The 24,395-nt window shown below is 44.6% G+C and overlaps 1 protein-coding gene and 1 long non-coding RNA gene across 4 annotated transcripts in view; one reads left to right on the top strand and one right to left on the bottom strand.

Annotated features, from left to right (window-relative positions):
* LOC133062536 (uncharacterized) overlaps window positions 1–23,736 on the top strand; it is a 94,896-nt gene extending 71,160 nt beyond the window's left edge. Inside the window, exons 8-15 of the long non-coding RNA XR_009694200.1 lie at window positions 1,427–1,628; window positions 1,868–2,058; window positions 17,129–17,297; window positions 19,458–19,869; window positions 19,981–20,059; window positions 21,853–21,899; window positions 23,004–23,081; window positions 23,627–23,736. This is a non-coding gene — a long non-coding RNA (uncharacterized LOC133062536). The remainder of the gene's footprint in view (window positions 1–1,426; window positions 1,629–1,867; window positions 2,059–17,128; window positions 17,298–19,457; window positions 19,870–19,980; window positions 20,060–21,852; window positions 21,900–23,003; window positions 23,082–23,626) is intronic.
* The window catches only part of ABLIM3 (actin binding LIM protein family member 3), a 128,329-nt gene continuing 114,686 nt past the window's right edge, over window positions 10,753–24,395 (bottom strand). For 2 of the 3 annotated variants that reach the window (XM_061151685.1, XM_061151686.1), the window contains 6 exons: window positions 22,282–22,429; window positions 21,073–21,102; window positions 20,434–20,492; window positions 18,674–18,734; window positions 17,437–17,517; window positions 10,753–12,895 (listed from right to left, as the gene is read on the bottom strand). In XM_061151685.1, coding sequence (XP_061007668.1) covers window positions 12,837–12,895; window positions 17,437–17,517; window positions 18,674–18,734; window positions 20,434–20,492; window positions 21,073–21,102; window positions 22,282–22,429 — 438 coding nt within the window. In that variant the 3' untranslated portion in view covers window positions 10,753–12,836. Of the gene's footprint in view, window positions 12,896–17,436; window positions 17,518–18,013; window positions 18,022–18,673; window positions 18,735–20,433; window positions 20,493–21,072; window positions 21,103–22,281; window positions 22,430–24,395 lie in introns of all 3 variants that reach the window. The other variant, XM_061151687.1, reaches the window with a different exon arrangement.

Genomic DNA, 24,395 nt, shown 5'->3' with positions numbered 1-24,395 from the left:
GGCTGCAAAATGCAACCATTGCCTTGTCTTTAAGCTCTAACCTTCTGTGATTTCTGTGGCCCCTAGTTTGAGTTCTGCTTTATTAATGTAAGATTGCCCTCCAGTGTCCAGAGAAGTCATGTGCACAAGGAAAGGGCTCCCTTCTAGAACTTCAGGAAGTCAGACACAAAATGTTGCCGTCCCTGTCCAAAATAGAAAGATGGTTTAAAGCAGCACTTCTCAAACTTACTATGTGTGTGAAGCACCCGGTGGTCTTACTAAAATATGGGTTTGGATTGAGAAGGTTGGGAGTGGAGCCTGAGATTCTGCATTTGTCACAAGCTCCCTGGTGAATCCAGTGCTGCTGGCTGGGGACCACACTTTGAGTAGCTAGACTTGGAACATTTCTCCCTGCTCCTGGTAGGTAACAGCCACAGTGCAAGCCAGACGATCTTCACGTAACCTGCGTGACTGAGAGGTGTCCTTCCAGTCCCTCTGCATGTTCTGGTCTCTGCCTGCCCTCCAGCTACCCTTCCTTTGCGTCTCTCCATCGTGTTTTAGATCTAGATACATCAAGCTCTTACTCACCTCAGTGCCTTAACATATACTGTTCTCTGTGCCTGAAATGCTCCCATCCCCACTTTTCCCTTGGCTACTTTGTTGTCATCCTTCAGTCAGAGCATGAAGTGAGTTCCTTTCTGCTCCTGTTTTCTGGTGCCCTATTTGTGTGTGGCAGTTAACTTCCTGTGCCATCTTTTTCTGTTCACTTGTTTACAGTCTTATTTCCTCTTTAGGACTAGAGCTACACGAGAGCTCACACCTGACTTGCACACAGTTGTCTCCTCAGTGCTCCTGCCTCACAGCAGATGCTCCATAAATAAATATTTTCTGAGTGTGTGTGTAGCCAGGGGGCAAGGAAACATCCTTGAGTTTCCTTTTACACATTTTAGCCACCTGTCTCAAGGGGCTGTGATGGGGGTGATACTTAGAGGAATCATAAAATGAGAAGTCAGGAAAGGAGCTCATTTTAAGCCACATCTCATCATCATAGATGTCAAAATGTGAAAAAAAGTTTATATCTTAGAATGGATGAAATAAAGTAAGTCTAACGTTTCTTAGTTATGTCACAAAAAGAACTTCATAGAACTTGTAACGTGCATTGTGGTTCTCTGAGGGGAGAGAGTGACTGTGGTTGAAACCCTGTCATCACTTAACCCAGAGGCCATTCCCTGTCTTCCCTGTCTTTCTTCTTTATCAGCAGGGCATCAGCCTCCCACTATTGAGTCTGAAATGCAAAGAACAGATACCAGCTGTTTTTGCTTCAAGGGCATGGGCCTGTTTTGTAGCTCTGCCAGCAGAACCTGCAGAGAAGCCTACTGAGGACTTCTAGGAAGGTTTGTCTGCTTAAAAGAGACACACAAAGGGAAATTTCTGTCCTGTTTCTCAGTGTGATTGTGGGAGGACATGATGCCTGGCACCACAGCAGCCTCTTCTTAACCTGAGGAATCATACCTGAAGATGGTCGAGTGGAGCAATGCAAAGAACCAGATGCCAAGAATCTGGGCTTCCAACAGCATCACCCTGCACCTGGGACCTCTTTCTAGTTGGCAAGATAATGTGTTCTCATTGTTGAAGCCACTTTTAAGAAGGTATTTTAAAAAAATATGTATTTATTTATTTGGCTGCATCAGTTCTTAGTTGTGGCACGCAGGATCTTCGTTACATCATGGGGGGATCTTTTGTTGTGGTGCACAGATTCTCTAGCTCTGGGATGTGGGCTTTTGAGCATGTGGGTTCAGTGGTTGTGGCACTCAGGCTTAGTTGCTCTGAGGCATATGGGATCTTACTTCCCCAGCCAGGGATCGAACCTGCATCCCCTGCATTGCAGGATGGATTCTTAACTACTGGACCATCAGGGAAGTCCCTGAGAAGGTACTCTTTACTTGCAACTGAAAGCATCCTACCTGATAAGAATGGTTGAACTGATTTCTTCAGTCAGAGAGGTAGGAATTGGCTCCTGGCACCACCACAGTTATTGTGCATCCTCTTTAAAGCTGCTTCCTCCTCTATGAGATGCAGGTAAGAATAATGATACCTCTTGGGTTGTTAACAGAGGCTTAAATGAGATGATGGGTGGAAAGTCCTTAGCATAGAACTTGGCACATTTCATCAGCTATCCTCCAGTACAAAGTAAAAAGTTTAGTAATAAAAAAGAACTTGACACACTCTTGGTACTAAATAATGAGGAACTATTACTATGATTATTTTAAAATTGAAGTATAGTTGGTTTACAATATTGTGTGTTGGGTATATAGCAAAGTTAATCAATTATATATAATATATTATTTTTTATTCAGATTATTTTTCATTATTGGTTATTACAAGGTATTAAAGTTGTTCCCTGTGTCATACAGTAAATCTTTGTTGCTTATCTATTTTATATATAAAATATGTGTCTATTAATCCCAAACTACTAATTTATTTTTCCCCCAACTCCCTTTCCCTTTTGATAAGCTTAAGTGTTTTTTAAAGTTATATTTGTGAGTCTGTTTCTGTTTTGTAAATAGATTCGTTTGTATTATTTTTTATATTTCATATATAAGGGACATAATATTTGTCTTTGAGTTACTTCACATGTTGTGATATTCTCTAGGTCCCTCTGTGTTGCTACAATGGGCAACATTTCATTCTTTTTTATGACTGAGTAATATTCCATTGTATTTATGTACCACATCTTTTTTATCCATTCCTCTGTCTATGGACATTTAGGTTGCTTCATGTCTCTTAACTATTGTAAATGGTGCTTCAGTGAACGTTGGGTGCATTTGCCTTTTTTGAATTATGGTTTTCTCTGGATATATGCCTAGGAGTGGGATTGCAGGATCATATGGTAATTCCACATTTAATTTTTAAGGAACCTCCATACTGTTCTCTATAGTGACTGTGCCAATTAACATTTGCAGCAATAGTGTGAGAGGGTTCCCTCTTCTCCATGCCCTCGCCAGTATTTATTATTTATAGATTTTTTGATGATGGCCATTCTGACTGGGGTTAGGTGATATCTCATTGTAGTTTTGATTTGCATTTCTCTACTAATTAGTGATGTTGAACATCTTTTCATGTGTCTCTTGGCCATCTGTCTTTCTTCTTTGGAGAAATGTCTGTTTAGATCTTCTGCCCATTTTTTTGATTGGGTTGTTTTTATGCTGTTAAAGCCTCATTAGCTATTTGTAAATTCTGGAGACTAATTCCTTGTTGGTCACACTATGTGCAAATATTTTCTCCCGTTCTGTGAGTTGTCATTTTGTTTTGTTTATGGTTTTCTTTGCTCTGCAAAAGCTTTTGAATTTAATTAGGTCCCACTTGTTGTTGTTTTTATTTCCATTAGTCTTGGAGATGGACTGAAAAAGATAGTGCTGCAATTTCTGTAAGTGAGTGCTTTGCCTATGTTTTCCTCCAAGAGTTTTATACTGCCCAGTCTTACATTAAGGTCTTCGGTCTACTTTGAGTTTATTTTTTCTGTATGATACTGAAGAGCATTATGACTTATCTATTTTTTTTCCCATGGAGCTGTCCAGTTTTCCCAGCACCATTTATTGAAGAGACTGTCTTTCCTCCATTGTATAGTCTTGCTCCCTTTGTTGTAGATTAATTGACCAGGTATGCATGGGTTTATTTTTGGGCTTTCTGTCCTGGTCCATTGATTTATATTTTGTGGGGTTTTTTTTTTGTGCCAGTACCATACTGTTTTGGTTACTGTAGCTTTGTAGTATAGTCTGAAGTCCAGGAACCTGATTCCTCCAGCTCTGTTTCCCTTTCTCAAGATTACATTGGCTATTCAAGGTCTTTTGTGTCTCCATATATAATTTAAATTTTTTCTAGTTCTGTGAAAAATGCCATTGGTAATTTGATAGGGATGGCATTGAATCTGAGATTGCCTTGGGTAGTATAGTCATTTTAACAATATTGATTCTTCTAGTCTAAGAACATGGTATATCTTTCCATCTGTTTGTGTCCTCTTTGATTTCTGTCATCAGTGCCTTATAGTACAGGTCTTTCATTTCCTTAGGTAGATTTATTTCTAGGTATTCTTTTTGAGGTGGTGATAAATGGGATTGTTTCCTTAATTTCTTTCTTATCTTTCATTGCTAGTGTATAGAAGTGTAACAGATTTCTGTGTATTAATTTTGTAATCTGCAGTTTTAACCAAACTCATTGATGAGCTCTTGTAGTTTTCTGGTAACATCTTTGGAATTTTCTATGCATAGTATGCCATCTACAAACAGTGACAGTTTAACTTCTTCTGCAATTTGAATTCCTTTTAATTTTTTTCTTCTCTGATTGCTGTGGCTAGGACTTCCAAAACTATGTTGAATAAAAGTGGTAAGAGTGGACATCCTTGTCTTGTTCCTGATCTTAGAGGAAATGCTTGCAGCTTTTTGCTGTTGAGTACGATGTTAACTGTAGGTTGCTGTATATGACATATATGTCATATATGTTGTTGTTTACTTGCAAAGTCACGTGCAACTCTTTGTGACCCCCTGGACTACAGCACTTCAGGCTTCCCTGTCCTTTACTATCTCCCAGAGTTTGCTCCAACTCATGTCCATTGAGTCAGTGATGCCATCCAACCATCTCATCCTCTGTCGCCCCCTTCTCCTGCCCTCAATCTTTCCCAGCATCAGGGTCTTTCCCAGTGTGTTGGCTCTTTGCATCAGGTGGCCAGAGTATTGGAGCTTCAGCATCAGTCCTTCCAATGAATATTCAGGGTTGGTTTCCGTTCCATTTCTATGGTTTGATCTCCTTGCTGTTTAAGGGAGTCTCAAGAGTTTTTCTCCAGCACCACAGTTCAAAAGCATCAATTCTTTGGCACTCAGCCTTCTTTATGGTCCACTTCTCACAACCGTACATGACTACTGGATAGACCATAGCTTTGACTATATAGACCTTTATTGGCAAAGTGATGTCTCTGCTTTTTTTTTTTTTTTTTTTTGGTCTCTGCTTTTTAATATGCTGTCTAGGTTTGAAATAGCTTTTCTTTAAAGGAGCAAGCATCTTTTTATTTCATGGCTGCAATCACTGTCTGAAGTGATTTTGGAGCCCAAGAAAATAAAATCTGCCATTTTTTCCATTGTTTTCCCATCTATTTGCCATGAAGTGATGGGACAGGATGCCATAATCTTAGTTTTTTGAATGTTGAGTTTTAAGCCTACTTTTTCACTCTCCTCTTTCACCTTCCTCAAGAGGCTCTTTAGTTACTCTGTGCTTTCCTGCCATTAGAGTGGTATCATCTACATATCTGAGGTTGTTGATATTTCTCCTAGCAATCTTGATTCCAGCTTGTGATTATGTTGTGGTATGTTCCCTCTATGTCTACTTTCTGGAGAGTTCCTATTATATGTTAAAAGGTTTTTCTGCATCTTTTGAGAGATGATATGGTTATTCTTCAATTTTTTTTGATGTGGTGTATCACACTGATTGACTTGTGGATATTGAAAAATCCTTGCATCCCTGGGAGAAATCCCACTTGATCATGGTGTATGATTCTTTTAATGTATTGATGGATTTGGCTTGCTGTTATTCTGTTGAAGATTTTTGCATCTATGTTCATCAGTGATATTGCCCAGTGATTTTCTTTTTTCATGGTGTCTTTGTCTTATTCATTGCTTTTGGCTTAGTGTTTATCTTGGCAATTCAGTTCTCTAGTTTTGATTGGTTTCTGTTTATAGTTTCTAGTTCCTTGTTATAGTAATGTGCATTTCTGTTGATAATCTTTCTTAATTCCTTTAGCATTTTTATTGCCTCCTTCTTGAACTTGGGATCTAGTTGACTGGAGAGGTCTGTTTTATTGTTTTGTTCTTTCAGGCGTTTTTTCTTGTTCTTTTTGTTTGTTTTTAATTAATTAATTAATTTTAATTGGAGGATAATTACTTTGCAATATAGTAATCACCTCTGCCATACATCAGCATGAATTGGCCATAGGCATACATGTGACTCCTCCCTCCTGAACCCTCCTCCCACCTTCCTGCCCACCCCATCCCTCCAGGTTGTCATGGAGCACTGGCTTTGGGTTCCCTGCATCATACATCAAACTCCCGCTGGCTATCTGTTTTACATATGGTAATGTATATGTTTTAATGCTATTCTCTCAAATCATCCCACCCCTTTTTTTCTCCCACTGTGTCCAAAGTCTGTTCTTTATGTCTGTGTCTCCTTTGCTGACCTGCACACAGGGTCTCTGGTACTGTTTTTGTAGATTCCTGTATATATGTGTTAATATAGGATATTTGTCTTTCTCTTTCTGACTTCTCTCTGTATAATAGGCTCTAGGTTCATCCACCTCATTAGAATGGACTCAAATCTGTTATAGTTGAGTTGTATTCCATTGTGTATATGTACCACCACTTCCTTGTTCATTCATCTGCTGATGGACATCTACGTTGCTTCCACGTCCTAGCTATTGTAAATAGTGCTGCAGTGAGCACTGAGGTACATGTGTCTCTTTCAGTTATGGTTTCCTCACTGATGTGCTTGGTAGTAGGGTTGCTGGGTCATATGGGAGTTTTAAGCCTGGCTTTTAAAGGAATCTCCATACTGTTCTCCATAGTGGTTGTATCAGTTTGCATTCCCACCACTACTGTAGGAGAGTTCCCTTTCCTCCACACCCTCTCTAGCATTTGTTGTTTGTAGACTTTTTGATGATAGCCATTCCAACCAGTGTGAGATGATGCCTCACTGTAATTTTGATTTGCATTTCTCTAATAATGAGCGATGCTGAGCATCTTTTCATGTGTTTATTAGCCATCTGTATGTCTTCTTTGGATAAATGCCTGTGTAAGTCTTCTGCCCATTTTTGATTGGGTTGTTTGTTTTTCTGGTATTGAGCTGCATGAGCTGCTTGTATATTTTGGAGATTAATTCTTTGTCAGTTTCTTCATTTGCTGTTATTTTCTCTCATTCTGAGGGTTGTCTTTTCAGCTTGCTTATAGTTTCCTTCATTGTGCAGGAGCTTTTAAGTTTATATTATTTTAAATAGGTCCCACTTGTTTATTTTTGCTTTTATTTCCATTCATAGAGGATCTTGCTGTGATTTATGTCAGTGTTCTGCATATGTTTTCCTCTAAGAGTTCTACAGTTTCTGGTCTTACATTTAGGTCTCTAATCCATTTGAGTTTAACCTTTGTGTATGGTGTTAGAAGTGTTCTAATTTCATTCTCTTACATGTGGTTAACCAGTTTTCCCAGCACCACTTGTTGAAGAGACTGTCTTTTCTCCACTGTATATTCTTGCCTCCTTTGTCAAAGATAAGGTGTCGACAGGTGCGTGGATTTATCTCCAGACTTTCTATATTGTTCCATTAGTCTGTATTTCTGTTTTTGTGCCAGTATTAATGACTGTAACTTGGTAGTATAGTCTGAAGTCAGGCAGGTTGATTCCTCCAGTTCCATTCTTCTTTCTCAAGATTGCTTTGGCTATTTACAGTCTTTTATGTTTCCATACAAATTGTGAAATTATTTGTTCTAGTTTTGTGAAAAATACTGTTGGTAGTTTGATAGGGATTGCATTGAATGTATAGATTGCTTTGGGTAGTATAGTCATTAGTATAGTTATATTAATTCTTCTAATTCAAGAACATGGTATATCACCTCATCTCTGTGTTATCTTTGAGTTCTTTCATCAGTGTCTTATAGTTGTCTCTGTACAGGTCTTTTGTCTCTTTAGGTAAATTTATTCCTAAGTATTTTATTCTTTTTGTTGCAATGGTGAATGGGATTGATTCCTTAATTTCTTTTTCTGATTTTTCATTGTTAGTATATAGGAATGCAAGAGATTTCTGTGTATTACTTTTATATTCTGGGACTTTACTGTATCCATTGATTAGCTCTGGTAATTTTCTAGTGGCATCTTTAGAGTTTTCTATGTAGAGAATCATATCATCTGCAAATAGTGAGTTATATTTTTTTTCCAACCTGGATTCCTTTAACTTCTTTATCTTCTATGATTGCTGTGGCTAGGACTTCCAAAACTATGTTGAATAATAGTGGTAAGAGTGGGTACCCTTGTCTTGTTCCTGATTTTTGAGGAAATGCTTTCAGTTTTTCACCATTGAGGATAATGTTTGCTGTGAGTTTGTCATATATGGCCTTATTATGTTGAGGTATGTTCCTTCAATGCCTACTTTCTAGAGAGTTTTTTTTATCATAAATGAGTATAGAATTTTTTCAAAGTCTTTCTTTGCATCTACTAAGATGATCATATGGTTTTTATCTTTCAGTTCGTTAATATGGTGTATCACATTTATTGATTGCATATATTGAAGAATCCTTGCATCCCTTGGATAAATCTGACTTGATCATAATATATGATCTTTTTAATGTGTTGTTGGATTCTGTTTGCTAGAATTTTGTTAAGGATATTTGCATCTATGTTCATCAGTGATATTAATCTATAATTTTCTTTTTTTGTGTGGCATCTTAGCCTGGTTTTGGTGTCAGGGTGATGTTGGCCTCGTGGAATGAATTTGGGAGTTTTCCTTTATCTGCAATTTTCTGGAAGCATTTGATCAGGATAGATGTTAGCTCTTCTCTAACCATTTGGTAGAATTCACCTGTGAAGCCATCTTGCCCTTGGCTTTTATTTGTTGAAGATTTTTGGTTAACAGTTTCAATTTCTGTGCTTGTGATTGGTCTATTCATATTTTCTATTTCTTCTTGGTTCAGTTTTGGAAGGTTATACTTTTCTAAGAATTTGTCCATTTCTTGCAAGTTGTCCATTTTATTGGCATATAGTTGCTCACAGTAGTCTCTTATGATCCTTTGTATTTCTTTGTTGTAACTTCTTTTTCATTTCTAATTTTATTGATTTGAGTCTTCTCTTTTTTTCTTGGTGGGTCTATCTCTTGCTCTTTTAATTGGGAATAGTTCCTCTTCTTTTTCACTTTACTTAAATTTATCTCTGTGAATTTAGGAAAGACAGTTATCTACTGTGGTCTCAAAGGATTGTTTTAATGTGGAAGTGTCCCTGTGTAGCCTGTGTGAGTCCATTATTTTTGGTACGAATGCCAGCCATGTCTTTTTCGAAGTGGAAATTATTCCTTTGCTAGTGGGTGTGATTGGTGTTGTGGTAACCAGAGTGTGCACTGGAAAGTGTGGGGAGTCGTCTGCTTAGTTCTGTGGCTGTCACAGCCCTGTCGGGGGTGGAGTCTGCTCTCCTGTTGTTGAAGTAGAAGCTCTGATGATTGGGTTCAGTAAGGCTGCCCTGCCCTTTAGTGCATGTTCTTTCCCAAAGGATTTGAGTGCTGAAGCAAGTGAGGCCCACACTGTCACAGAGAATCTCTGTACCACCTGTGCAGGTGTCCCTGGTTTTGCCTAGGAGCAGCCCAAGGCCATGTTCCTTTCTCTGTTGTGGTTTTCTGAGACCTAGTGTTAGGCAGGTACTGGGGGCCAGGGCATTGTGGCTGCAGGAATCGAGGTGGTTGTGCTGCCGTTTAGCACCTGGGCTGTCTCGGTGATAGGACTCTCTCAGGGCTTGTCTACCCCAGATGTGACTCCAAGCTGTGGTGTGAGGTAGGCAGGACTGGAGTGCTCCCACTGGAAAAGGAACAACTGCGTTCTCCTCTCCAGGGGCTATTCGGGGGTCGTGTGACTGTGGTCGTGCCATCTAGTGTGCACACCAGCACAGTCCAGTGATGCTGGACTGGCTCTGGGGCCCACTTCTCGAAATGGAGCCCTGATAATTGGCTCCGACATCAGCCTCACCCCTGTCATGCACAGGCTCACAAAGTCTACTGCCACTGGAGCATGCTGACAGTGGGGGGTCTTACGGTGGACTGTGCCCCTGTGGCAGACACTGAGTGGAGGCCCAGATCACATTGCAGGTAATCTCTGCACAGCTGGACTGAGTCCTCTCCCAGGGGCCATCTGCTGAAGGCCAGGTTTCAGCACCTAGCTGCTGTGCATACTAGCAGCCCTGCCCAGATGGCATTTTGGGTTGACAGTGTGAGGTCATGGTAGCCATCAAGTGCTGGTCCCTCTTTGCCCTGACTGCTAGCAAACCAGCACACACAAAGTCCTTGCAAGCAGAGACCAGGCCCCTTCAGCTCCCTGTCTGTGCTGGTGGACTTCCCAGCTGGCAAAGGCAGTTTTCAGGGTGAGAGAACCTTTCCTCTTTCATAACTACCCCCTAGGGGTGCTGACCTCTTCCTGATGCCTTATTTTTCTTTTTTGTCCTACCTGGTTGTATGGAGATCTTTCTTGCAGCTTTGGTTGTATAAGAGCTCTTCTGCCAGTTTTCAGTCGGTTTCCTTTGAGAACTGTTCAACATTTAGATGTATTTTTGATGCATATGTTTAGGGAAGTAAACTTCATGTTCCACTTTTGATCTCCTCTTACGTTTGTCAGTAACTGCAATACTGATTCAGATGAGGTCAAGTGTAGAGGTGGGTGGTTTCTGGCTTACTGAGGATGAGAACTCTGATACCGTGCTTCCCCATCTCTAGGTTCACTACCTTTTGGAAATTGTCAGCTCACCTGGGTCTTACTGCCATTATTATTTTTTTTATCATAGAACCTATTTATTATTGCAACATCCTCTTCCATCCTCTAGGACCCTGCATTCTGCAGGAAACAGTTTGGGTAATGCTTACCTGGTCAGCCTTTCTTATCAAAGGAGAAATTGAGTCCCAAGAGAGGGCTTCTCTCTGATAGTTTTATTTTGAAAAATGTGCATGGTTCAGCCTCTCCCCATGTCACTCATTTCCACTCACATGAGAAACAACAGAAGGACACAAGTCTGGGTTGAAATTATGTGCATTTATGGGAAACAAAGATATTCAACAACAATAACAAAAGCCCTTCAATCTCTCCAAGTTCTCAACCAGTGATAATGAGGCAGTTTCAATGATTGTGTCTGGCTGGGGACTTTTCTAAAAGGGTCAGGACAGTTGAAAGACATTGGCCAAAAAGAGAAGATGCAGAAAGGGTGAACATTTTAAATGAGAATATATTAGACCTCCCTTCTGGCCCTTCATCCTATCACCCTTTCCGGTTACAGTCTCCTTCCAATTTACAGAGATCCTTCCTGAACTTCGCTCAGATGCAGTCTCTTCCAGAAAGCTGTCCTTGGTCTGCACCAGCTGCATATGCTTTCTTAGTAACGTCACACACACTTTCTCATACTGTCTCCTATCACTTTCTGCCTCACATCTGTCGTGTTTGAGTACATGCCTTATGACACCCATTTTTAGTAGGCATGCCCCTGAGATTGGGCCCCAGGTTGATCATTCTAGTATTCCCATTTCCCTACCACATTAAGTGCTCAGTATACAGCAGGTGCTCAGCATCAGCAGGTGCTCAGTAAGGGTTTGTTGAGTTGAAGTCAGTTCTGCACTTGCCACAACACATAACCTCTTGAGAGTCGTAACTGTCATTTCCACTTCTTCATCCTTCCTCCATGGTCTGACTCAAGCCATCTCCAGGAAGGAACAGACCTCACCATCACCAACTCATGGTTGCAGATTTGGGGAGGGGAGGAGAGATGGTTAAGCTTTCACCCCTGTTCCAGAAGGCAAGGAGGCAGGAAAGGCAGCCACTGGGGAAATCAGGATGACTGTGAGCGATGCTGGCCAGTGCTCCATTTTGGAATCTCATAAGCAGTCATTCTTCAAAAGTTTCCCCCATGAAGCGTGGCCAACTTTGCATTAGGAGCCAAGGACTGGTGGGGGTGTGGTTGGGCTGCTCTACCAACCCAGAGACCAGACAACATAGGCCAGGAAGCTTTCTTTAGGACCTGGTCTGTATTACCTTTGGAGGTGTGTGTTAGAGGTTGTCTGTCTAGTTGTTCGGTTGGAGCCGTGGTGGGAACATTAGCCCTGTGGCGAGTTGTCAGGCACATAGATTGTAGTAAGGCTGAAAAATACAGGCTGCGAAAATGGGCCTCTCCTCCTAAGGGGGAAGGGTCAGGAGATTCTGGGAGCAATGAGGGAGGGTCCCAAGGGGTCCTGCAGCCCCAGCACTAACAGATGTCCTGCTCTGTCTCCTGCTCCCGGCTCCCACTTTCTCCCTCTGGTTCTTCACGTAGGGGCCAGGCACGGGGCCATGGGAAGTAATGATGCAGAAAAGGGAAGTGCTTTTTCTTTTCCTACCATGAGTCATAGATTTGGACTAGAGAGAGGTGAGGATCAAGGATAGAAGGAGGATTGAAGAGGCGAGGAGAGGCCAAGGCCCTATCCACTTCTGTTTATTTCTGTAATGAATAGACGTGAAACCCACATTTCTAGCTGCATCACCCCCAGACAGCACTGAGGTCCTAGTGGGGGTGATAAGAAAATTCTTCAGGGCTCTCAAAGGTGTTCAGTGACTTGGGGAGAACACTGTGGATCCTCCTTGAGAAGGGCCCCTCTGGGGCCAGTGAAGTGTGAAAACTGCACGGTCAGCATCCTCCCTGGAGGTTGGGGGAAAGAGCCGAGAAGCAGAGAGAAGAAAGACTCCTTCAGGCACCTCTTTTAGGAAAGAGAGTTGGACCTTGGGGGACTCAAGTCAGGACAGATGTTTCAGTATAAAAAGGCTCCCCAGTAAAAGGATGGGAGTCCCCGCAAATTCCTTCCCAAACCCCATTGCACTTAAAAAAGAGAAAGTAAGGAGCATAAAAATATCTTGATGATGTGGGCTTGCCTGACGATACAGAAAAGCAAGTCTCACAGCAGGCAGTGTGTCCCATTACACAAGAGGATTATACCGAGCTTCAGTATAGAGATTTTACATATATCTTTATATAAATGCATATATATTTATAGAGCCTCTGCCTAGAACAGCCGGGCTTGCTTCTTGAGTTCATTCCTCTTCCAGAGGGCCAGCCGGTCAAACTCGGAGATGGTCATGCCAAAGACCTGGTAGAACTCTTCCTGGGACAGATGGCGCTGGAAGAAGAGGGGAGGAGACAAGAGAGGGAACAACTTGAGGATGTGAGAGGCAGGTGGAGGCAGGAGTGGTTCCTGTACGTTTCCTCTGGTTTGGCTGTGCCTGGCGCAGTGTCTGACCCACGGAGGGTGTGTGATGAGTATCTGTCGAGTGGATGACTGTGTGAATGAGTGTTTCCTGGGAGGGACCTCTGTAGTTGATCTGGCTGGAGAAGCTTCCTCTACCCAAGACTGGGACTTCCACTTCACCTGAGTGCCTCTCGGTTGGCCTCGCCTTTCTGCATCCCTGCTCCATGCATTGTGTCCAGGAGTGTGTATGGAGTAATGTTACTGCTGTCTACTTTGGACAAAAAAGGAGGCATGTCCAAGATTTTAGGGTGTATTTCCTCTTAGTAATAAGTTTACAAAAAAAATCTGGAAGAAAAAAAAAATCTGGAAGGTTTTTCCTTAGGTCAGTGGAAAAAAAAATTCCTCTCCTGATTTCTCCATACCATACTCTTTGTTATATGAAAACAAGTATGCCACATAATGAAACATTGTTTTTCATGTCTTAGTGGATTTTTTAACCCCTTTCTGCCTGTCCTCTCTCCTGCCCTTTCCCGTCCCTTCTGAGCAGAGTTGAAAGTTGATACAACTTTTATTTCTAAGCTTTGAGTTAGAAATATATGGCACTTAAAATGTGGCAAAATGTAAACAGTTGGTGAAGGATAAATGGATCCTTATTTTGCTATTCTTGAAACTCTTCTGGAGGTTGAGGTCTGAAATTTTATTTTTTAAATAAAATTTATGGTTTTGTTTAAAGAGAGAATTAGATGGCCTATATCCTGCCTGAAAGCGTACTGCATTCACTTGCTCTTGTTACCAGTTATATTAGCTCATCAGGTATTGAAGGAAATTGAATGAGACTTATGTGTACAGCCACATAACAGTTAGCCAGTTCTCTGACTTATTGTCACTGTGAATGAATGTTTTTGCCACATTTCCAAAACTTTCTTTAGGTAAAGGTAACTTTGATACTTTTGTTAGGTATTGTTGGTTAGATATCATACAGTTGTTAGATATCACTGGTTATATATCTGAGTTGATTTTTTTGGTACTTAGTATTTAATACTACCACCAGTTACCTATATTGCATTTGTATCATGCTCATATGTACGTTCACCCTTATTTTTCTCCTTTAATTTTTCCGACCATTCTGAAAACCGGGAATTATTTCTACCCAATTGAAATGTGAGAAAAGCAAAAGTCAGAGAATTAAAGTGACTTGCCCAGGGGGGAGGGGAGACCACTAGGCAGGTAGCAGAACTGAGTGAGTCTAGGGCTCCTGATTCCCAATGCACAGTACACACACATGTCCCTCACCCAGACTCAATGACTATCAGAATCATATTTTCTTCTTTTTCCTCTCCTTAAGTGTCTTAACTCTAGACACTGTCACTTCACTCCTACATAGAGCAGTTGGCATCTCAAAGCATACTGGGTATTTATTTTCTTACATAACCACAATAGCATGGGCAAGAAAAAATGACAATTCCACAGAATTACCTAATGCTTGTCCACAATAAAATTTCACTAATGGTCTCAAAAGTATCTTTTTAGAGCTGGTTTGTTTGAATGAGGATTCAGACAGCACCCACACGTCACATTCGGTTGTGAGACTCCGTCAGACCCCACCAGTCTAGACAGTGCCCCTCTTCTTTTGTTCATCCCTGTTGATTCGCCCCGATCTGTTTTACTTTCACTCAAGTGCTGAAAATATGTGGATATGAGAACACTCTCTACCCCTTCCATAGTAAAGCCTGAGGGGACCTGTAATTTAGTCTAATTTTTTCTTTTTCTGTTGTTGGAAAGTGATGGTTACTATTGATTCTCTAGCTGGCTTTCGCCACTGTGTTAAAAAAATCTTTTCTTTTTTTTAAAGAAGCCTCAGTATAAAGGACTTAAGCCTAAACTACTCAAGTAGACACTGTAGGACACACTGAGGAATCTGAGGCTTTCTTCTCTCTGTTGAGAGCCACATGGAGTCTCCTTTCTCCTGAGCATTTAATGGCGCAGCCTGTCCCCTTGACATCCATCACAGACTTTAATGCATAAAGATTATGTGCACGGGGTTTAGAGCCAGGCAGATACGAGTGTGTGACCTTGGACATGGTACTTTCAACATCACTGAGCCTCGATGTCCTCTTGTGAGAGTGGCAGCATGCTAGTGCCTACCCTCATGGATCCTGTGAGGGTGACCGAGATGATGAGGGCCATGCTCTTGGCACAGTGAATCACTGGCACTCTCATTAGTGCAGGGATCTCATCATGTGTCTGTGACACAGTGCGGCCTGGTCTCCGTTCCCTTTGATTTCATCCCCTCCTCATCCTCTCTCCTGGGGTCATGTGGCCCCAGCCACACTCAGCTCCTGCTGTCCTCCAGCACACCAGGCTCACTCCTGAGTCAGGGCCTTGGCGGTGGCTGTTTCCCTGGCCCAGAATGCACTTCCTTTCTATATAAACATGGTTTATACTTCAAATGTTTGCTCAGATGTCATGTTTTCAATGAGCTCTACTCAGACCTCCCTATTTAAACCTGCAACTCACCCGTCCAGCTCCCAATCACCCTCACTGTGCTCTCCTTTTACCCCTTCCCCTCAGCCCCATTACCTCCCAACACACTGTATTATTTCCTTATTATTGTATCATTTACTATATGTCTCCTCACATGAGAACACCAGCAACGAGGAGGCAGGGGTCCTTGTTTTGTCCACGGATAACACTGCAAGCACCTAGAACAGTATCTGGTATATATAATAGGTTTCAATAAATATTTATTGCATGAACAAGTATCTATAATCTGAGCTCCCTGAGGACAGAGGGGTCTCTTCCTTCAGTGCCCGGCCTGAACTGCTGCTGCAGGGTCTCTAGCCCAGGAGTCTCAGCTCAGGCTACGTATCAGACATCCCTGGGAGCCTCTGAAGAACAATGATGCCTGAGCTCCTTCCCCGGATTGTGATTTAATTGGACTTGGGTGGGACCCTGTACTAGTATTTTTAAAAAGCTCCTTAAGTGATTCTGATTCTTAGAGAAGGTTGTGTTTTCCTGGGTGTCCAGGAGCAGAGCAGTTGGTCATCCAGGACTAACCAGGCTCGTGAACATTTTCATCCCTAAATGCTGGCTCCTCTGAGCTGCTGAGGGAGCTGTCCCCGTCAGCACTGGCAGACACTTCTGTGGTGAGAATCACCGGCTTCTCTCCCTGCTACCCCAGCCTGTGAGAGCTGGAAGGACTCACAGCATCCTGGCCACCCACACCCTCCTCCTATGGCTTCAACCCTCTATTCTGGGCAGATTCCTTAGCTCTCAGGTCAAGGGTGTCCCAAGAAGTGCCAAGCCTCCTCTCTTACAAGCCTGCATTCAATTCCACAGATATCTGACCCTTCTCCTAGTCCAGGCCCTGTGGTAGATGATAGCGTGTCAGACAGAGGAGATGGATGGCTTGATGACCTGATGCAAAGGAGAAAGGTATTGGGTCTGTGCTCTGGATACAGGGCTGGCGGAGGCTGGAGGAGGAGGTCAGTGACACACCCTGAGGAAGGCTTTGGGGAGGCTCTGGGGCGCAGGCATCACTAGAATGGAGCCCTGAGGAGCGAAGGGGCTGCTGAGACAGAAAGGGTGTTCCAGGGAGAGCCAGGGAGGGAAAGGCCAGGGGGTGCTTCTGGAGCCGGCGTAAGCAGGGACTGGAACTCCACGCCCAGTGGACTGGACGGCTCAAGAGCCCAAGGCCATGCTTAGGCCTCATCTGTTCTTTATCGGTGTTGCTCCTCCCTCTCTGTCCATCTGGACCCGCCCACCCCAAGTCCATCCAGTTCCTCCCTCTGCCTGGAGGCCTGTGTCAGCACAGCTAGCCTCGTGGTCTCCTCCGAGCAAGAGAGCTTTCTACTCAGTACACTGCCGGATTCCATGCCGAGGGCTCTGTGTGTACTGTCTCATGTGTGTCACTTGGCAACTTGAGGGAAACATGACGATCACCCTGTCTCACAGTGGAGACAGCCAAGGTTTGGAGAGGGGCCAGTTCATCATGTGGCCAATCTGTCCACCTAGGGATGGCAGCATCAGGGTTGGAACCTAGGGAGTCCTGCTCGAGACTTACTTATATGTTTGTCCTCTGCAGAGAACTGTCCCCATCCTTTCCCACTGCAGGCCCTGGTTTTCTATACAGTCCTGTGTAACACCAGTGCTGTTTTTTCTTAGCACACAGGCTGCAGGACCTTGAAAGGCAGGAACCAAATTCAGCTCTCCTCTTATGTCTGCAAAAGTATCAGCCCAGTTTGGAGACACGCTATAGCTTGGCACCACAGATGCTAACTGAATCAAGAGGCTGCATAGAACAGCAAGGAACAGCCTGGGCTAAGGAAACCAGGTAGGAGTCTCTGCTTTTTCAACCAGCTGTGTGACCCCTATGTCATTTATCCTGTCTGTCCCTCCCAAGCTGGGTTAGACCAGTCAATTTCTGCAATCACTGCAAACCCAGAGGCTCCTGCTCAGTTTTCTGTACCTACCTCTAAACGCGTCCGGTCCACATCCTTGGGCAATCGGTTTCTCCCTCTTGTGGTCACCAGGAGCAGCTCGTAAGGGTAGATCTGGGGAGACAGGAGGGGGTGTTTGTAGGTTGGGTGAGGGTGGTGGCTGCGATCCCTCTTCTATCCAGGAAGGGCCAGAGATTATCAAGTCTGGAGGAAGCACTGGTGTGTCCTCTTTAGGGTTTCCTGGCAGCCTCAAGGCACCTTCTGCCAAAGGAGTTACAAAGGCCCCCGAGTCCTCGGATACTGCCAGGGATGAGCATGGTGTGTGAGCAGAAGGGCTCCTGAATGTGAATGTCTCATATTTGTGATTGGCAAGCCTCCAGAAATGTCTCCGAGGCCTGGGGGAACTGTCTGGTTTCCGGAGGCAAGAGATGTAGGGTAGGATTCAGGGAAAGTGCCCAAGGAGGAACCGGAAATGCTAGTCCTGAGAGGACCCTTGGGGTTACTTGTCGATGTTCCCTTCTTTACATAGACAGTGCTGTCATCTTCCTGCTCGTCCCCAGTGTAGCAACTTGCAGGGTCCCAGAGACCTGCAGGGTCTATGTATCTTTACCTTGTACTCTGCAGAGAGAAGAGAGACACACAAAAAGTAGAAACCATCAGTGTTGGCTTTGTTATATACACTGACTTCTGTTATAGAGACCCTGTCCTTATTGAATTCATCCCAAATCAAGGCTGGTTTGAATACAATGGAGAAAGGGGTTGGGCTGATCCAGCGATAGGTTTTTAGTGATATTTAGAATAGAAATAAGAAGAGTCTGGGGGCCATGAAGCACATGGTTAAAGTCGTTCATCTTCCAGGGGGATTCCTCCAGGGTTTGATGTGGACCTGCCTGAGCCTGCTTACTGGAGCCTGATGAGGCTGGTGGAAGAGCATCACAGTGTGAGGCTCATGGAATTTTTTCTGGGAACAATGTGTCTGGCTCTGAGTGTTTCCCTCTACCCGGGGGGCTGGCAGGCAACTGCAGCTCAGCAGTACTGGGAGAAAAGCAAGCACTCTGCGATGGCTCTGGGAATGCAGATGGGACAAAAGGACTGGAGATCACCCAAGGCCAGGGACCTGAGAGGATGAGGGGGGAGGGCGGGAAGTGAAAGGGAACTCGGGGTTTAGATAGAGCCCAGGGTGGGGCCATAATCGTTTGTCAAATGGGCAGCTGTGAGTAGTGCATTATAACGAGGTCCTTGTGAAGTCCCAGGAGAGGCCCACACTCACCTCGCATGCCCCAGTTGACGGCGTTCATGCTGTCATAGTGGAATAGGTCTGCGCTGGGTGTCTGCAGGGGAGACAGAAGCAGGGCTGGCCTGAGGTGGGCTCACCTCTGCCTCACTCAAGTCCTCACCCATCTCCAGAAAGTGGACTGGAGCTGGTGGGACTCAGCGCTGTCTCAGAAGCCTCAGTCTCAAGTTGGGATGATTTAATTTGCTGCCGTGTGCCTAAGCCTGGCACATAGTAGGCACTCCGTAAATAGTCATCTGTTGGTGAACTGCAGCATACGCTTTTTTTCATTACTCAAGTATCATTTTTTCTATGAGAGCTACCCTGACAGCTCTATCTAAAATTACAAGTCGCCCCTTCCCCAACTCGCCACCCCTCTTGTCCTGCTCAACTTCCCCCTTTTTTTCCATAGCACTGACTACCTTCCAAGTAGTGTATAAGGTGATTTGTATACTATGTAACTCCTACTTGCTTTCTGTTTCTTCCTATAAGAATATAAGCTCCAAGGGGCAGGGGTCTTTGTTTGATTTGGTCACTGGTATTCCAAGCACCCAGAGCAATGCCTGGCATACACAAATGGCTTTCAGTATAAACATCTGTTCATGAACAAACGTCCAGGATCTGGGTGTGTTGAGGACAGGGTCTGTCTGTCCCCCACTTGGGAGAGGGGATGGTATTAACACCAGCCATCACTCTACCATGGAGCTCTGATCCCCTTCGTGTGCTTAACCCTAAAATTGTCTCTTACACAATCCAGTCTCCCACTTCTGTCCCTCTGCAGTCTCTTCTCTACACAGGGGGGAGCCCATTAAAAATCTGAGTTGGATGGTGCAGCACACCCACGGGAAACCTTCTGAATCTTCACCAGCGCTGGGCCCTAATGACACCTGTCTGGCTTCATCTCCACGCTCACTCCATCCCAGCCTCGTGTCCTCTCCACCCAGGGTGGTGCTTGCCACCCTGTTTGGGTGGCTCTTCCTCGTCTTGGACAGGTGAGGTCATCCCTCCCTGCACTCAGGTCTTTGTTTAAACTCACACCTCTCTGACCTTCTCCAAGTACACATGACTGCTGACTTCAAGTCACACATGCACTTATGGGTCGTCTGTCTCCCCAGCTAGAATGTGAGCTCCACGGGAGCAGCAAATATGTTCACCGTAGGACCCCCAGCACCCTGAACAGTGCCTGGCACTTGGTAGGTGTTCAGTAATGAATGTCTGTCTTAATGTCCCTTCCCTTGCCCCATTCCTTGTCTAGTCACAGAGCCTCTCCTTTTGCCAACAAGACATTTTTCATTCCCTTTCAGTCCTTAAACCAACTCAGCTTCCATGAAGGTTTTATGCTGTAGGATATCTAAGAGTTCGGAAGGCTCCACATCACAGCAGGTGAGTTAGTCAGGTCAGGCTGTGGGGGCAGCTGGCCTGAGCTCGAATCCTGGCTCAGCACTTACTAGGAATGAGAGCTCAAGCAGGTCACTGCACCTGTCTGTACCTCCATTTCTTCATCCACAAAATAGGTTATTAAAAATAGTAACTACCTTGCAGGGTTATAATAAGTGAGTGCTTGTAAAGTGCTCAGCATGGAGTAATTGTGCCATAAATACTAGGTGCTCCCAGCCCTCCCATGGGGGCTCTTTTGTCAATGCACCTCTAGCCCCAAAGCCTCTGTCCAGGTTTCACCCGTTAGTCATCACCCACGAGTGGATGCAGGAATTGTGAACTGCTTGGGGATAATGTCCCCAGTGCATCTTCTTACTTACCCTGTGCAGCCCGTTTCTTCTGTAGGCAGGCAGGGAGGCAGATTTAGAGATGAGGGGGTCTGAAAAGGAGCCAAGACAATTACCAGAAGTCCCAAGCCAGGGTTTCCTCTCCCTGAGGTCATCTGGGCAAATGGCCAATGTTACTCCCCGCTTTCATGGGAAGGGGCATGGACAGGGGCCACCAGCTCCTTCCACTGCTCTCCAGGCTTACAACTAACTATCTCAGGGGTGCCTCACCCTGGCAGAATTCAAGGACCATCCAGAGTACCCACTCACAGAGTCTTATGGTCTTAACTGCTCACATTTACACTCCTGTGATGGACCCATGTGTCCTGGCCACATGGTGGCTCTGAACAAAGGCCCTGGGATTGGAGTCGAGCTTAGAACTCAGAGAGGCAGGCTCCCACATGGGTGGAAGCCATTATTTCTCTCTGGGAGCCGTTGGGCACTGCAGCCCTGGTTCCAGAACCAAAGATTAAGGCCCACCATCTGACAAACACACGGGGTGGACTATGTCAGATGAGGACTGTGCTGGAACATCCATGCTGTATACTCATCACAGCTCAGGGGGACCTCAGCTGACTCAGCTCTGGCCCTCACAGAACATGATGGTCTGAAGGTAGGGTGGGCAGAACGTACCACTGTCGGCCAGGTAGTGGGACCGAGGGGCTGCAAGAGAGAGAAGTTGGAGATCAGTGCTCATGTTGACAGACAGACAGAAATAGCTCTCGTTCCTGGGCCACCCTGGCCGGCGGGGAGGAGGGGTGTCTTCAGTATCTGCTCTCACTGGTCAGTTTCTAGTTGTTGCACCTGCACCCATCCTCCCTCCTCGGTCCAGCATGTAGCCCAGTGCAGGTGCTCTGTGATAATGTGTTGTACAGCTGCCATTGAGTGGAGCTAAATTTTGAGCAGCACTGCTAGAGCCCAGAGCCAGGGGTTGAAAACAGTGCCCCTCAGTGGTCAAACAGGGCAACAGCTCAGCAGTTCATCCCGGCTCTGCCATTAATAGATACCCAGCTTCAGATAAGTAAATCATGCTTCTCTGTAAGATAGGGAAGGACAGTGTCTCTTTTATAGGGTTCTTGTGAAAGATGTAGGGCACAGTACAGTAAATATCAGTACAGTGCCTGACAGACACAAACCCTCAATAAAACTGGCTTTATCATCATCATCACCACCACTGTCATCTTTGATCTCACCTGGAGTCAAGGTGCAGTACATACAGCAAAGAGGGGAAAAAGCTTATGGCCCGAGTCACTCTGTGTTGGGTCTGACTTTGGTCAAGAGGTCTCTCCTCTGTGAAGTGGGTGGTAATAATCCCTCTACGTTCTGGGTCTTTGTGAGGACCAGGGATGTAGTGTATCTGCAAATGCCCAGCACACTGGATTATAATAATTGGTACCTTTGTTTATCCATCAGGTATTGACCTGAGATAGGATTTCCTGGCAGGACTGAATCCCACAGGGGTAAGTAAGAGATGAGGCAGGCAGAGTTATGTGTGGGTCCAGGAACAGGTAGGAGCTTACACTGAGAGGCTCTCAGGGCAAAATGCTTGAATCAAGCCTCTGATTGTACACCTCCAGTGATGGAAGGCTCACTACCTCAAGAGTCAGCCCCATTTATCTTCAGACTATTAGAAGAGTTTTTTCTTTACATGGCACCTGACTGGAAGTCACAGCTTCAGATTGACCCAAAGAGGCAGAAGTGCCTCCTCAGGTCGGAGCATGGTCTTTAGTCTGTATTCTAGACCCGGTGAGGCTGTGTAGGAGGTTAGATTCACTTAGGGGAGAACTGATGGGGAAGAAAGTGCTCTCTCCCCCTACCAGCAGGCTCCGGGGCAGTGCTTACAGCCATTTAGGGACACATCATAGCCAGCTGTGTGTAGGGCCTCCCGGCTGCTGGTGGAGCTCCGGGGCGGGGTCCAGGGGTCTGCATAGGAACTGGACCTGGCCTTCATCTCTTCCTTCAGAATTAGTCTGCCGATTCCACTCTGAAGCTGGGGGTGGGAAAGGAGGAAGATGAAGTTAGAAGGAAACAAACAACACTGAGCTGAAACAGGCTTGGGGAAAGGCTGAGGGACCAGACTCTAGCCTCTAATATTTTTTGTCTTCCCAGTGTAGCAACCTTCGTAGCATCCACGTTTTCTTTTGGGGGACTTCATTTCTCTTCCACAAGGAGTCCTGTGGTCAGAGTGGGGCCCTGGTGGTGGGCACAGAAATAAGACCTGGCCAACAACAGCACTGTTGTCCACAATGATTGTGGACAATCACTGTTTACAGTGATTGGTTCAGCGATGGACAGATGGCTCTAGCTAGGTGAGGGAGAGCCTTCCTGGGACTCTTGGAGTTGCTGGCACCCATCTTTTTAAAAGAGAAATTTTTGGGGGGGTGAAAGTCACATAACATAAAATTAACCATTTTAAAGTGACCACACAATACAGTGAATGGCATTTAGTATATTCCTGCTGCTGTACAGCCACAACCTCCACCTGTTTCCACATCATTTTTAGCACCCCAAAAGAAGACCCTCTACTCATTAAACGATCACTCTTTTTCCCCCTTTCTTTCTAGGCCTTGATAATCACCAGTCTCTGTTCTGCCTCTGTGGATTTGCCTCTTCTGGATATTCCATATAAATGGAATCGTACAGTATGTGGGCTTTTGTGTCTGGCTTCTCTCACAAAGCTAATGTTGGCAGAATTCATATACACTGTACCACGGATCAGCACCTCATTCTTTGTTTAGCTGATCCCCTGTCACATGGATGTGCCACGTTTTGTTATTCATTCATGAGCTGGTGAACATTTGGGCTGCTTCCGCCTCTTGTTTATTTTGAGTGGTACTGCCATGACCTGGGTGTATGTTGCTGAGTACCGGTTTTCAGTTCTTCTGGGTGTATACCTAGGGATGGAATTGATGGGTCTGTGAACAAAGAATATCTCCTGCCAAACAATAAACGATGTTGCAGCCAGTGCCCCCCATCCTATGGTGCACCCTGAGGGAATTCAGAAGGGAGTAAAGCAGGATACTGGCCCTAGACAGTTAAGGTGCATATCAAATGAATCATTTCAATGAGCCCAGACTGTTGCATCTTCCCATACCTAGAAAGGGGCTAAATTCATTAACTTGAGATGTTTGTTTTTTCCTTAATTATAATCTTTTGATGTTTGACTATTTTTTGTCTTGTTTTACAGAAACTCCTTTATCTCCTGGTTCCTGCCTTACCTCTTCAGAACTGTGCCTCAGAGCTATCTGAGAGCTTGGGTCCTTAGTGTCTGCTGAATAAAACATAATTCTCAACTTTTCAGATGTGTGTGTGTGTGTTTTTCTTTTTTAATCAACAGTTTTGACGGCCACAAAGGGACCCAGAGCAGACTTTTCTCCTCTGCCTGAACTCTAAAGGCTCCAGAGCCTAGGTGACAGCAGAGGATTCTTGGGCCTGTCCGCCTTCTCAGAATCCAGATGAATTTGGGTGAGTCTCTCTTGTTACTGGGCTTCCCTTGTGGCTCAGTTGGTAAAGAATCCACCTGCAATGCAGGAGACCTGGGTTTGATCCCTGGGTTGGACAGATCCCCTGGAGAAGGGAAAGGCTACCCACTCCAGTATTCTGGCCTGGATAATTCCATGGACTGTATAGTCCATGGGGTCTCAAAGAGTCGCACATGACTGAGCGACTTTCACTTCACTCCCCTATTAATGGCTGATGATCCTAAGTTTTATCCAGTGGTATTAAACTCCTCACTGGAAAAGAGGTAGGTTATCCTTAAAACTTAGTTTCAAGGAGAGGTACCTGGGTTATCCTCCATCTGAAGACACTGCGAAGATTTTTTGCCCAGTTTAGACACTGAACACGTTATCCTCAGTTGAAATACTGAGGAGACTTGGCTCAGTTGTAAGACCCTGAGAAAGGTTGGACAGAGTAATTATATAGAAGACTGGCTTGTCGTTTTTCCTTGAATTGGA

This window comes from Dama dama, chromosome 9, assembly GCF_033118175.1.
Source record: "Dama dama isolate Ldn47 chromosome 9, ASM3311817v1, whole genome shotgun sequence".
NCBI classification, from domain to species: Eukaryota; Metazoa; Chordata; class Mammalia; order Artiodactyla; family Cervidae; genus Dama; species Dama dama.
This window is presented reverse-complemented; position numbering and strand designations above follow the sequence as displayed.